We start from the raw sequence: 14,509 nt of genomic DNA, 5'->3' as shown, positions 1-14,509 counted from the left end.
CGTGGGCAGCCCTGGGTCCCCCTTCTCGAGGAGTTCTAATCCTAAGAGGTGGAAGCAGCGTCTACTCGTACACGGTGGGGGGCACAGCACAGACGCCGGGTCAAGGCCACGTGCTCCGGAAGCAGAGGTGGCCGAGGAGCGAGCGGTGGGTCAGGACGGCACCGGCAGGGCGTGGAGCTGGCGGGGGCGGGGCAGGAGCCCTGGGCCACAGGGTCCGGACCTCCCTCTGCCAGCGCCCAGTGCCCCTCAGCACTCTCAGGAGACGGCTCTGTGCTTCGTGGTGCTTCATGGATTTATTCCCACTCGAAGCGCCTTCACGGCCACGGAGGTCAAATCCTCTGTGCGGCGCCTTCCAAACCAGCGACTCGGCACCTGTGTTCCGAACGAAGGGCCGCTGACCCCTAGGAGTGCTCTCCTGGAACCCGACGGACTGTGCACGTAGGGACCTGAGCCGGCAGCAAGCACACGCACCTGTCAGCTGCTCACTACAGATGCCACCCACGTGCTGCGGGGCCTCGGCCACCACCCTGCTCGGGGCTCAGCCTTCACTGGGAGTCCCGTGCCTGGGCTCGTCAGGGCTCGGGCAGGGTACGAGAGGTACTTTAAAACAGCAGAAAACCGACTTGGCCATTTTTAAGTTAAATGGCTAACTAAAATGAATAAACAGCTGAAGAATTTTCTTTCCACATAACCCAGAGCCACTACTGAAACCCTTCCAGGCTGCAGCACACAGCGGGCACACGGAAAGGGAAGAGCCATGAGCCATGGTGTAAAATGAAGGAAACTCATTTTGTATGTAAAAACCTGGGCTCATTTTGCCACAACATAAAAATTTAAGTAGTAAAGAAACTAGCCTTTCTAAAACAGTAGTAATCCTTAGAATATATACTAGGAGCATAGTACGGATTTATAATTGAAACCTTAGCTCAAGTACTAGGAACATGAAAATTTATTACTAAAAAGACTTGTTCAATAATGCGAGGAACCAAGTCAATCTGATTCCAAAATTGACAAAACTAAAGGGAAAAGCACACGAGCTAAATCTCCGCTCTAAAACAAACGCATTGATGCCTACGGCGCGAACAGACTGGAGATCTCTCCGTCTGACTGCTCTCGGCGAGCCAGCGGGCCCAGCCCCCCTTGCTGTGCGGGTCGGACTGGGTTCACCAGCTGGAGGACATCGGAGGGGATTCCGAGTTTTGGCTACTGGAACTAAAGTTGCAACGAACATCTCAACTCAGGTTTTGTGTGAATGTCAGTTTTCGTTTCTCTGAGAGAAGTACCCAGCATTGTAACTGCTGGATTTGTATGATAGGTGCATATTTAACTTTTTAAGACTCTGCAAAACTCTTCCAGGGTTTAAAATGTACCATTTTACATTCTCACAAGCAAGTTGTGAGCAATTTAGTTTCTCTGCATCTTTGCCAGCATTTGGTGTTATCACTATTTTTAGACTGTAGCCATTCCGACAGGTGTGCAAAGATACCTCCTCACAGTCTGAACCCGCATCTCCCCAGGGCTAGGGATCCCGAAGGCCTCTGCACAGGCTTCGTTGCCCTCCTCGTATCCTCTCCAGTGCGGCTTCCGTCCCCACCTGCTGTCGGTGTCGTAGTCTGTATTTGTTTTCCCTGCTGAATTCTCAGGGCTCACCCCACACTGGGGACACTGGCCCTTTGCTGAATGGCCCGTGGTTGCAGGAGGGCACTGTGGTTGGCCAGTACCCTCTCCCGGTCTGCACCTTGCCTTTTCACCCTCTTCGCAGGGTCTTTTGCAGAACAAAAAGTTCTCATTTGGATGAGGTCCCTTCTGTCAGGTGTTTCCCTTTATGGACCCTGTTTTTGGTGTCAAGCCTAAGGACCCTTTGTCCAGCCCTCGATCCCAAAGATTTACTCCTACGTTTTTCAAAAAAGCTCTCCAGCTTTATGTTTTGGAATGAAGTCCCTGACCCACTGTGAGTTAATGGGCAGTAAGGCAAGGCTGATGTGAGGTGTCGTCCGTGGAAGTCCGGCTGCTGCAGGAGGCGTGGAGAAGGCTGTGAACTGGTGTCACACCCCTGTCACACTTCAGCCGAGCGGATGAGGGCACACCTTCTGAAGACGTAAGAATCATTAAGGATTCTGAGCCTACCGCCTCTTGCTTGCTTGGATTCCTTACCTTTGTAGTAAGTACTGTCTTCCATATACCGGGATAATCCAAAGTCTCCTAATTTTACGCAATCATTTGAGGACACCAGAACATTCCGAGCAGCAATGTCCCTGAAGAGGAAGAATTCCGGGTAATGGATTTTAATATAAGGAAAACAAACCTACAAACTCCTCTATATTATATAAAGACATACCGGCAGGTACTCTGAAAGACAGTTTATAGACAATGCAAACAGGAGATTTGTTACACACTGAAAAAGAGACAATTTTACAATTTTACTTCAAAGACGATCCTTTAGGCAGCTGTTTACTCATTAACACAATGACTAGTATTTTGAACGGCTGCGGAGTACACTCTCCCGTAACGAAACTGCTTACCACTTTTTGAACACTGACAGACAGTGACGCACGAGTGGGGTCTCAACCCTGCTGCTACTAAGAGACCTCGTTCCATAAAATAAAAGTTGTCATCTAAACGCCTGTGAACGATTTTGCTGATGCCATCTGTTTCAGTGCTGGGTAACAAAGTCCCAGGAAACAAACTGAGGGCTTTCTCTTGCATTCAAAGAAGGGACCCAGATGAGAAGCAGAAATTCCACCGAACGCCAGCAGATGTCACTCGTGACCCTTCGGGGGGGGTCCCAGGAAGCCCCAGGACAGTGACTGTTTTAGGTCCGCATGCTTACTGCTCTAGGGCACGTACAAGCTCTCAACAGTATTTGCTTCCCGAAGGCAAGCAAAGGTTTCAGGCTTCACGTGAGGAAAGCCCTCCGGATGTGACTATGGCTCCTCTCTCGGCCAGGACAAGGGCAGTGCGACGTTCCGATACTGCCCGCCTACGGGAGGCCGGTGGCACGCGGGATCGCAGGGCACACCGAGTACCTCTTCCTCCTCCCCCCTGCGGAGGTCTCTCCGCTCCCACCTCCCACCCCTGCCCCCGCCGCAGGGCAGCTCACCAGCTTTAGCCTGGATCTTACCTGTGCACGAATCTTTTGCTCTCCAGATACGCCAGAGCTGTACTAAGCTGATAGGCATACAGGATCAGAGACGCGAGATCCAAACTGTACTTCCTCACTTGCAGAAACGACCTCAGCTTTGGGAACAGTGACCGAGATGAAAAAGAATTAGTGACCGAGAACAGAAATCAAGAGCTGAAGAGCTATGTTCAACAACGGTGCCCAATCGCACACACACTTGTAGAAGAATGGCTTCAATTCTTCCAAAATAAGGTGTAACGAATGAGCCATATGGCTCAGAAATTATGGTTAATCATTCTTTATTTGGAATCCTATTTAAGATTGGAATCTTTGGGGTGCCTGGGTGGCTCAGTCGGTTAAGCATCTGATTCTTAATTTCAGCTCAGGTCATGATCTCATGGTTTGTGGGATCTAGCCCTATCTCTAGCTCCTTGCTGATGGCATGGAGCTTCTTGGGATTCTCCCTCTCTCTCTCTGTCTCCCTCTCTCTCTCCACCCCTCCCCTGCTTGCTCACTCTCTCTCTCTCAAAAAAAAAAAAAAAAAAACAAACTTAAAAAAACACTGAAATCTTCATGATTGTAGACAATTTTTTTTAATGTTTATTTTTGAGAGAGAGAAAGAGATAGCACAAGCAGGGGGAGGGGCAGAGAGAGAGGGGAACAGAGGATCTGAAGCAGGCTCCGTGCTAACAGCAGAGAACCCAATGGGGGGCTTGAACTCACAAACCATGAGATCATGACCTGAGCCAGAGTTGGTCACTTAACCAACTGAGCCACACAGGCACTCTCTCTTTTTTTTTTTAAACGTTTATTTGTTTTTGAGAGAGAGAGAAAGAGGGAGTGTGCATACGAGTAGGGGAGGGGCAGAGACAGAGAGACAGAGAGAGAGAGACAGGGTCCAAGGCAGGCTCTGCACGGACAGCAGAAAGCCCGACGCAGGGCTTGAACTCACAAACCGTGAGATCATGACGGGGGCCAAAGCCGGATGCTTAACCGACTGAGCCACCCAGACACCCCACAAATTTCTGGAAAAAAATACAGAAAGATTCTACAAGGAAATGAATAAAATGGCAGTATGAAATACTGCTAGATAATAATAGTTGGAGGACACACAGAACTAGATACCGAGCGAGCCTGGCACGTAGCCTGGCCGACGCACCCGCGGCCCCACACCTTGCTGTGTCCCAGGCCAGACCTGAGGATAAGGTGATGAGGAGGAAGGGGAAGCCAGGTGCAGGTCTCCTACCCACCCTCCAGGAAGTTCTGGCTGCAGAGGGTGCTGGGCAGTCATGCCACTGGTCCTTATTACTACTGTCATAATCAATTCAGCTAAAGGCCACCATGGCAACGGAAGGCAGATGAATTTAACTCTAACTCTACAAAATCAATACATAAAGGAGAAAGATTTAGTGACAGTTTAAGCCAGAAAAATTACCCAATTCTCCAAAAGCAAAACCAGAAAGATATTGTGAACAAAATACGTATGTCAGAACTGTTTCCTTTGGAAAGGTAGGGCAGAGGATGAAGAGATCCTGTAGAGGCCTTAGTTATTTCATCCAGCAAACTAGGTTATCAAGTACAGAGGGGAGCCACCAGGCAGGCCCTTCCGGGGGAGGGAGGCTGACGCGGTCACGAAGAGGAGGAAGAATCCAGACTGCTCTCTGACACCTGGGCCCCGGAACCCCTAATTGCCATGAAAAGCAAAACTGCGTTCGGTGTTCTTTCAAAGACAAGGAGCGCGTACAGTGCTTCGGAAGGTGGAAGTACCGACTGTTAGCACCAGAAGGTCAAGGGTCGGCATCTGGAAAACGGGGCTGTGTTCATCCCCACGCAGGCAGGCTACAGAGCGGCCTGGAGGTGGGAACAAGTCTGATTCAGCAGCCTGGGGCTGGCCTCTGACACGCTTCCAGGGGATGGTGACACACTAAGTGGAGAGTTTCTGTGTTTGGGAGAAAGTCAAATAAGGAGATCTGTCTATGTGTGTTCCTCCCATTTTCAACAGAAACTGTGACTAACCGCAGTCGGTCGGAGAGACACCGTGAAATGAGTTCTCAGAGGAACAAGGAACTGCAGGTTCACCTACATGCAGCGCTAAGGCAGCACAACTGCACGAAGACTGGCTCTTCCATCCTCAAAGCCCGGGGCTGGCACGAGGCAGCAGCACCAGGGAGGAAGGAGGGACCGCCCGGTCCCCACTGCTGCCAGTGCTGAGTTAGGGCATCCCCTGGGGGTTCACCGATGAAGATGTTCTGTTCCCCGAACCCAAAGGACGACGGCATCCGTAACGTACTCCCCTTTTTTAAACAAAGGACACCAAACAGCCAGCGCAGGCTGGGCGAGTCCCAATCACGGGGCTGCTATTTAATCACAGTGACGGCAGGCCGGCAGACGGGCCGGGTCTGAGGGCCAGGTTACCTCTCCAAGCGTGCACAACTCCATGATTATCCAGACGGGGTTCTCCGTGATGACACCGACCAGCTTCACGATGTGGGGGTGGTCAAACTGGCGCATCGTTACTAGGGAGAGACAGGTGTCCAAGGTCACTCTTCTGGTAGAGCGTTAGGTAAGGGGGCTGCTGTGCCCTGTGTGTTCTTGGCCTAGGTGCTCTGCAGAAACAAGCGAGCTGAGACGGGCTTTGTCTTGTACTTAAGACACAGGAACAGGATTAAAGACAGACTTAGACTTTTTTCTGATAAAGTTACAGTATGATTTTGAGGAGTTATAACGTATTGATGAAGTCAGTATGATTTACTCTGTGACTTATTAATCTATTGGACTGTCAGGTGGTAAATATTTACTGAAATGGAAGGTAGAAGGCCTTCAATCGATGTACATGTAATGAAGGACACAGGGAGTCATTCACATGACCAATGTCTAGTGAGTGCCTTTCACAGCGGGGCGCTGTGTCTAAGCAGTGAGCAGAGCAGACACGGCCCGAGTCCCCATGGAGCTTAGAGCCTAGAGAAACGGAATAATAATTTTCAGGCAATGTTTACCTAGTTACAAATACTGAGGAAGGTGAGAGTGTGGTCCTGTGACACAGCCTCCTGAGGGGAAACTATTTTCATCACGCGGTCAGATGAGACGGGACAAGCCATGGGAGGGTAGGAAGGGCATCCCAGCCCGAAGGCAGCTGGGAAGAGCCAGACACGTGCAGACGGACAGGACAAGCTACTAGCTCTCCATGAGTCTGTACTCTGCAGAGAACACCCACCCACGCGAGACCCTCCCAGCAATTTCATCCCTGGACATGTGAACAGAGAGCTGAGGGGTGGGCACTGTAGCAGGAGCAGGGCCCTGGCCATGGTCCCGGCTCTTTGCCCAGTCTGTGAGCTCCCTCAGGGTGGGGACCGCGTCTGTCCTGCTCACCCCCAACTCTAGGGTCTGGTGGCACCTGGGCTGGACTCATTTCTACACCTGCCCAATTCCAGGGCCAGGATGCTGAACGGTGCAGGTACCAAAGGACACAGGGACGGTAAATCTGTCGACCTTTACACCCAAACATCAGGGCTTACCTGGACGATGTGGACACAGGCGCCTCTACAGATACAGGTAGTAATTTGCAAGGCAAGACAGTAAATGCAGCTGTCACATAGAAGTCAGAATATTCTTTTTCTTACTTCTTAGAGATGGCTTGTATTTTACATAGACAAAACGTCAAATGGAGCTCCACAGAAATTTCTAGAAACTTACAGGCTTCTTGAAGGAATTTCTCTCGCACGCTGTCCGAAGTACAGTTTTTACATGTTTTAATTGCGACCGCCAAAGCCGGATTCTCCTGCATCAGGGAAATTTCAGAATCACACACATGCAAAAAGAGGTTCTCTACATGAATCAACGGGCACGTTCACGAAGAGCTGTTTGTTCTGCAACTATGTGGACTGTGGACCAGGTAGGATCAGAACTGAAAACCTCAGGAGAAGAACACTTCAAATACTCAGCAAGACCCCAGAAGAAACGGACACGGTGTTAAAATGCTGGAGGTCATTCATTCGTTCGTCGTCCCACGAACACTTTCTGCTGCGTGCCAGGCAGCCTTCCGGGCGCTCAGGACGCACCCTGGGCTAAAGGCAGCAGCGTTCCCTGCTCTACTCAGACTTCCGTTCCGGCAAAGGGCAGACAACGAACACAAGGAGCGAGCTCATCACAGAGCACGTTCGCGCGGAACAGTGGTGTGGACCAGGAAGGAGCGTGTCAGGATGTGCGAGGCAGAGACAAGGGCGAAAAAATGGAAGGAGGGAGGGAGGGACTGGCAGGCGGGCACAGCCAGGGTCACAGTGCTGCGGCTGGGGCAGTGGTGGGGGCAGGGCCGAGGCGGTGCGCTGGGACAGGCAGCCCGAGCGGGGCCCTATGGACCAAAAGAAAGGCGCCCCGGGGAGAGCAGTGCCATGGCTGACCTCCGGCTGAGAAGGAGCACCTGCTCCGGGAGCTGACGGGGGCGGGGAGGCGCAGCGGTGGGGTGGCGGCTGGGGCAAGTGTGGGCAGTGCAGGTGACGCAGGGTGAGGTGCGATGCTGGTAAGGAGACTTCAGGTGTTTGGTGAGAGAGAGGGAAGCAGCAGTTCGAGCAGGAGCAGGACCAGGACGTGAGGGGCGTGAGATGGCGGGGAGATAGCGTGGCACCCAGGGCAGCGGCAGGAGGATCCGGCGGAGTTCAGGGTCGGATCCGCAGGAGATCCTCGCGGGCTGGGGCACAAGCACAGCACCCGGCCGCCCAGCCGTGTGGGAGGTCAGGGAGAGGGGGAGACACAAGGCAGACACAGAGGGGGACCACCAAGGTGGAGAGAAACCAAGAAGGCGTGTCGATCTGCCTCCCGAAGAAGCTGATATTTTCTCGAACGAATTCAAAAGACAGAGCTTGAACAAGACAAATGAGGCCATCCCAAGCCTCAATGGAATACCATGGATGGTTTTCATTTACTTCATTATACTTTATTTTTAGAGAGAGAGAAAGCATGAGAGAGAGAGAGAGAGAGAGAGAGAGAGAGAGAGAGAGAGAAGGAGGGAGGGAGAGGGAGAGAGAATCCCAAGCAGGCTCCACGCTCAGTGCAAAGCCTGACTCAGGGCTCGATCCTGCTGGACTGTGAGATCGTGACCTGGGCTGAAATCAAGAGTCAGACGCTCAACCGACTGAGCCACCCAGGTGCCCCCGTGGATGGTTTTAAGTAGCAACTTAAGGGCTTATCCTATCCTGGGCTTTCCACTGTCCTTGGTAGAACCACGTACTGTTCATACCGGATATTTTCCCAAGGTACCTCACATTCTGTCAAGTAGGCAGAAAAGGTGAGGACAGGAGGGGAGAAAGCAGCAGGGACAGCCCGGTGAACGGACGAAGGTTTAAGAAGCACTGCCTCAGGTCTCTGCCACGGCTGCCGTGCCCCGACTCCTACCCTGCCTCGGGGTCCCGTCCTCACCAGAGGATCTGGAGAGGGGACGAGGTCACACAGCCGAGAGACAGCAGCTCCGGAGTGAAGAGAGGAGGCCTCGGGGGGCTGCTGTCTTGGACCCCTCCTTTCGTCCCCGGGGGTGGCCAGACGCAGGCGCCCTCGCACAGGAGCGAGGAGCACTTAGCCATGAGATCCCAGACGGGGGCTGCATAGTCTCGCAGTCTTCAGTTTTCTCGACAGGCTTTGGGCATTTCTGTCCTTTTTGTACATCATCTCACTGAGCCTCCAGGTGATCTGTGAGGTAGCCTGACGAGGTACACAAGGGTCCGGGCCACCCCTTTTACGGACGACCGGGTCGGCAGAGGCTGACAGGTTTCGCGGTTTGCCCGCGATCACCCTGTTGGAAGTGGCCTGCCCCTTCTGCAACAGGGCTTTATCTCAGGAGTGACCGGGGCAGCGTGTGCATGTGACAGGCGACAGGGAGCGGCAGCGGCTTTGTCACAGACTTAGCTCTGAAATGGTGGCCACACTAGATTCTGAGTGCTGACGACACCTCAATCTGCCAAGCTACGGGAGCGTGAGCCGCTGTCCCCGTAGACGCCAGCCTCAGGCAGGAAAGACTGGCACAGGGGGAGAGTGGAAGGCAGGACACCGCTTCCTGTCTTGTCAGTGTTGGGAAATCCCAGGGCGCAATCCACGGCCAGCCCGACGAGAAGCAGCCTCACTGAGCCCCAAGACCCACCTCCATGCCGACCTCCTAATTCCTCTCTGTAGCCCTCGCTTTGCCTTTCAGCTCAGACCCACATATCCAACCCACCTGTGCCCTGTCTTGACGAGGATGCTGTGAAGTTATTTTAAACTTGAACTGAGCAAAACAAACCTCCTGATATCCCACTGTGGTGGTTAACTGCATGTGTCCACTGGCCTGGGCCACGGGGTGCCCAGAGATTATTTGGTCAGACATTATTCAGAGTGTTTCTGAATGGATTTAACATGTAAATTGATAGACTGAGTGAAGCAGGTTGCCCTCCCTAATGTGGTGGGCCTCGTCTGATCAGCTGAAGGCCTGAACAGAACACAAAGCTGGTCTCCTGAACAAGAGGAAATTCCTCCTGCTGAATTGCTTTGTGCTGGGACATTATTCTTCCTTGACCCTCTGGACTACAACCACACTGGCTATGTTGGGTCTCGGGCCTTCAGATACAGCCTGGCAGTAAGAAGCCATCAGCTCTCCTGGGTCTCCAGCAGGCCACCTGAAGATCTGAGGGGACGTCAGTCAGCTTCCATAATCACGTGAGCCAATCCCTAACAGATCTCGTTTGAAAGCACCCACACCTGCCTGCTTCTGTCTCCCCGGGGAACCCTTACTAATGCGCCCACTATCCAACGTGCTTCCCTCTTAGCCTTCTCCGCCTCACTCAACAAGCAGAATTCATACCGATGCTCAAGTAGCCACTTTGGATTCCTCAGTTTCCCTCATCTTCCACAGGTCCAACAATCCGGAAGTGAGACACGCCCTCCCTGTCCACAGCATGCGTCTGGAACTTTCCCTGCCAGTGCCTGTTATGGCTAGGCTCATGCACTCGCTCCCCAACTGCCTTCCTAACAGCAAGCCCAGAGACCTAACAGAGACTGTAATTCAACTGTAATTATTTCGGGTCAAGAAGCCTCACCTGCCTTTTATCTCAGTTGGGTAGAGCCAGTCTAAAAGTTAGCAGGCCTTTTGAGTAAATTTGGACCCAGGGCTCTCTGTACTGCTTTTTGCTTCAAAGAACAGAGGTAAGAGAATTAGGAAGATAATAACAGATATAGTAAAAAAAAAAACAAACAAAAAAAACGAACAAAAAAAACAACTAGAAGAAAAGTTAGCAGCTAAAAATACATAATAAACGACAGAATTACGTGTAAGAACAAGGTAGAGACTTTCAAAGCTGAAATGTAAAAAAAAAAAATGGAATCTCTGATTTGTTTAGTGACGTGGTGGCAATTGTCTGCTGCTCCTGTGACCCAAAGAAAACAAAACAAGAAAACCCTTTCAGCTCTAGAAAACCTGACAGGTATGGAACTACTGGGAAAACACCATTTGCAGCTTCCAAAGCAGGGGTAACAAAAAATGTCAATTGTCTGTGTTACCACAGCTCTTCCCTGACCTGAGATGCAGTTACGTCCCAACACACCCATCGTAAGTTGAACATACCCTGAGTCAAAATGCGCATAAATACCTAACCTACCAAATATCACAGCTGGGCCACACCCGCCTCATGTGTGCTCACAAACACTCACAATGGCCTATAGTTGGGCAAAACCAGTGGACACAGAGCATTATTTTATTTGCTTTTTGAGAGAGAGAGAAAACGCGAGGGCACGCACACGGCGGGGAGGGGCAGAGGGATAGAGGCAGCAAATCCCAAGCAAGGCTCCACGTCCAGCACGGAGCTCGATCCCACCACCCTGGCATCATGACCCGAGCCAAAATCAAGAGTTGGATGCTCAACTGCCTGAGCCACCCAGGCGCCCCCTACAAAGCGTATTTTACACCGAAGTGTTGCTATCCCTGTAATTCACTAAATCCTCTACTGAGAGTGACAGGATCGCCGCGTGGCTGCGCAACGGCCGTCAGTGCGTCCGCTGTGGGCTGACTGGAAGCTGTGGCCACCACCCTGCAGGGGAAGAGGACGCACATATCCCTAGCCTGGGAAAAGATCTGAATTCAAAATTCTAAGTGTGATTTCTACTGCATGAAGATCGCTTTTGCAACATCGTAAGATCAAGAAAGAGTAAGTCGAACCACTGTAAGCTGGGGACGGTCTGTGATCCCTTATTTGTGTCATCCGTGTACACCCGTTCTTCCAGCTAAAAAAAGTTTCTTGAGTGAGTTCCTGCTGGTGTCTCACTACTGCTGATCTAACCGGCACACGTACCATAACCGGTGTCGGCAGGGCTGCAGAGGGACGGGCATTCTCACGCACCGCTGCCAGGAGTGGAGGGAAGGGGCGCGGCCTCTTCGGAGACAGCTCCGGGTCAAAGGGCGGAACAGATACCACGTGACCCGGCCATTCCACTCTCTGCCATCTATGCGAGAGAACTGAGAACTAACTACTCACACGCAGACCTGTGCAGTGACCGTCACAGAGGCGTCATTCCTAACAGCTAAGAAGCGGTCACAGCCCAAATTCCTGTCAGCTGGAGAACGGACAAACACAAACGGTCTACCCACACAATCGAATGTTGCCTGGCAAAAAAGGACACTAAGTACCGCTTCACGCTAGAGTGTGGATGACCCTTGAGAACATGCTAACTAAAAGAACTGATCACGGAAGGCCACATGTCGCACGAGTCCGTGTACGTGAAGCATCCAGAAGAGGCAAATCTAGAGGACAGGGAGCAGACGACTGGCTGCCAGGGGCCGGGGGAGGGCGGGACGGGAGTAACCGCTAGCGGGTGAGGCTTCTTTCTGGGGTAAAGAAGGTGCTGGAAAATGCACCGTGCTGTCGTTTGTACAACTCTATCAATATACTAAGAAACCACTGAACTGTATGTTTTTAGAAAGTACGTTTTATAGTATGTGATTTATACCTCAATAAAGCGATTATTAAAGTCATAATCTGTTCCATCCAATGGAACACTCCTTGTGGGATCTGTTCCTGATGAGAGAGGCTGAAAGATCAAAATGAACAAAAGACAGACCCAGCCCTCTAGGAGCTAAGGGTGCCATTTCTCTGCTCCCGAATACTCCGAGCAGGTTGACGTGTGTGACGGGCTCTGTGAAAGACCTCTGCAAAGGAGAGCCAGGGACTCGAGAAGACAAAGAAGAGGCGACAGTCAAAAGCAGCGCGTTTTTCTGGTCGCCAGGGAGGACTTACTGGACTCATGTAGACGCCTTGGTGGACGTCCCCAAACTGGCCTTCCCCGATGCACCGTCCAAGCTCGATTCTTTCTCTTTGAATCTCGTAGTCCCTGGCTGCAAAGCACGATCCGTACGTCAAAAATTAGGTAGGTGCGGTATTCCAAATGCAGACACTACACTCAACGCATTTCCTTATCATCCACGAGTACAACTCTCACTGGTGGCACATCACTCTATGAAAATGCTTTAAACAGAGTGGAATTCTCTTAAACGGTATTGTGAAAGGAGTTACACAAACTGTTAACGGCATTGGTTGAACCACAAAACGATGTGAGTTCTATTAAAGGCAGATTTTTTTCATGTTTTTAATTCGATTTAGTTTGTATCTGTCTGATCGTTTTCTAAATAGTTTTTCCAAGTAGTAAATTATATGCTTAAGAAATCAATGCTATTAGTTTAGGTATTAATATACGAAAGTCTAAAAAACACAGTTATTTAAAGCAATTATTTTGCAAATAACTGAAGTCTGAAAATACGGAGACAACGGGAAAACCGTGTCACGAGTGACTCTGTTTTAAAAGTTTAAGAGTTTTCCACTTTCTTACGATCCTATCTATATTATTCATGGAGCTAAAGAGTTTAAAGAGGCCATTTCTAAAAACTAATTTCAAAATTAGATGACTTGGAATCAAGGTTGAACATATTGCACTACAAATGATGAGTGTTTTATATTTTTGAGAGCGTTTGCCTCAAATCAACATATTAATTTCTTGCGATTTATACCAAACTGACTGTTTAGCAGGCCGTTGAGGCACATGGAAATAAAATACCCACTAGCAACCTAGACCATGAATTCTAATCCAATTAACTGCTGCGGATTTTGATGTTCTCCGGCCAGGAAACCTGTCTGCACGATCCACGCTGCACGGACTCCATTAGTGAAGTCGCCAATGGAATAAAACAACAGCCAAATGTTTCAAAACTCTTCCTGGTTTATCAAATGAGAAGCCATACAGAAAATCCGACTCAAATTTGAGGTGGTTCTTTTCCTCTTTAAAATCACTTTAGCTGGTAGTTCCATTGGTTTAATAGCACGGATAAACCAATGACAAGTGGTTTAAGGATAACAGTTAACTGCGAACTGAAACGTCCCACACCACTCCGCAGGCTGCAATTGCAAGCAAATGCAGTTATTTTAAAGGAATCGTGTTACCTTCGTCTATTCCATAGCTTTCTGTATTGCAATTAAGGGAGAAAAAAATTGAAGACCTTGCTTAGAAATAACTGATAGCAATCAGGTTAACAACAACAAACTCCGAGAGTACGTTTCAATATTTACTATGTGAAATATTTTAACCACAAACATCAGTAGGAAAAAGACCAGACATAGGCAAAACCTAAATCTCCTCAAATGAACTCGATGTGAGGGACACGACGCTTTCCAGTTCCCATCTCCCAATTCCTACACAGTAACGTCTTCGTGGGGTTTGGATAAACGTCAGCCACAATGGACACGTACTACTCAACACCGAATAATAAACGTACAAGTGCAAATTTGGATTCTCTGTGGAAACGTACAAAATTTAAGTGTCAATTTAAACATTTTCTGTGGTGCCGGCGCACACAAGTCAGAATGCACACAAGTAAGCTTCCGCTCCTCCCTCTGTTTTGGACCACTCTCTAACACAAGGAACCCTTGTGAGGGATTTGGGGGGCACCCAGGACAATGCAGGCCTGACGCTGGTAATGCCTCTTGCATGTGTAGAGTTCATGGAAATGAGAGCATCTTTTACAATAGTTACACAACAGGGTAAATAAAGTGCCTGAAACACTTATTTTACAAATACGTGTGGCTCTATGGAAATCAGGACATCCGATGCTGAATTTTTTAAATTAAAAAAAAATTTTTTTAAGTAAACTCTGTGTCACACGTGGGGCTCGAACCCGTGACTAACATCAAGAGTTGCATCTTCTACTGACTGAGCCAGTAAACTTTTTTTTTTTTACGTGAAGGAAATTTCAAGTGTGTCTCCAATTCAAGGTCTGGGACTCTATCTTCCAACACGAGACCTGAGGCTTCCGGATTCTCTTCAATCAAGAAGCAGCACAAAACAGAGAGAAGAAGCTGGTGTTTCTAGGCTGCAGGAAAGTCGTAA

General features: G+C 50.0%; 1 protein-coding gene across 13 annotated transcripts in view; it reads right to left on the bottom strand.

Annotated features, from left to right (window-relative positions):
* The window catches only part of PTK2 (protein tyrosine kinase 2), a 232,473-nt gene that overhangs the window by 56,081 nt on the left and 161,883 nt on the right, over nucleotides 1-14,509 (bottom strand). For 11 of the 13 annotated variants that reach the window (XM_049633432.1, XM_049633430.1, XM_049633442.1 and 8 more), the window contains 6 exons: nucleotides 13,567-13,587; nucleotides 12,370-12,467; nucleotides 6,815-6,899; nucleotides 5,537-5,637; nucleotides 3,122-3,237; nucleotides 2,155-2,255 (listed from right to left, as the gene is read on the bottom strand). In XM_049633432.1, the coding sequence (XP_049489389.1) occupies nucleotides 2,155-2,255; nucleotides 3,122-3,237; nucleotides 5,537-5,637; nucleotides 6,815-6,899; nucleotides 12,370-12,467; nucleotides 13,567-13,587 (522 nt within the window). The remainder of the gene's footprint in view (nucleotides 1-2,154; nucleotides 2,256-3,121; nucleotides 3,238-5,536; nucleotides 5,638-6,814; nucleotides 6,900-12,369; nucleotides 12,468-13,566; nucleotides 13,588-14,509) is intronic. The other 2 variants (XM_049633429.1, XM_049633438.1) reach the window with 1 other exon arrangement.

This window comes from Panthera uncia, chromosome F2 (genome assembly GCF_023721935.1).
Source record: "Panthera uncia isolate 11264 chromosome F2, Puncia_PCG_1.0, whole genome shotgun sequence".
In the NCBI taxonomy this organism is placed as follows: Eukaryota; Metazoa; Chordata; class Mammalia; order Carnivora; family Felidae; genus Panthera; species Panthera uncia.
Note: the sequence above shows the minus strand (reverse complement) of the source record. Positions and strands in the feature narration are given on the sequence as shown.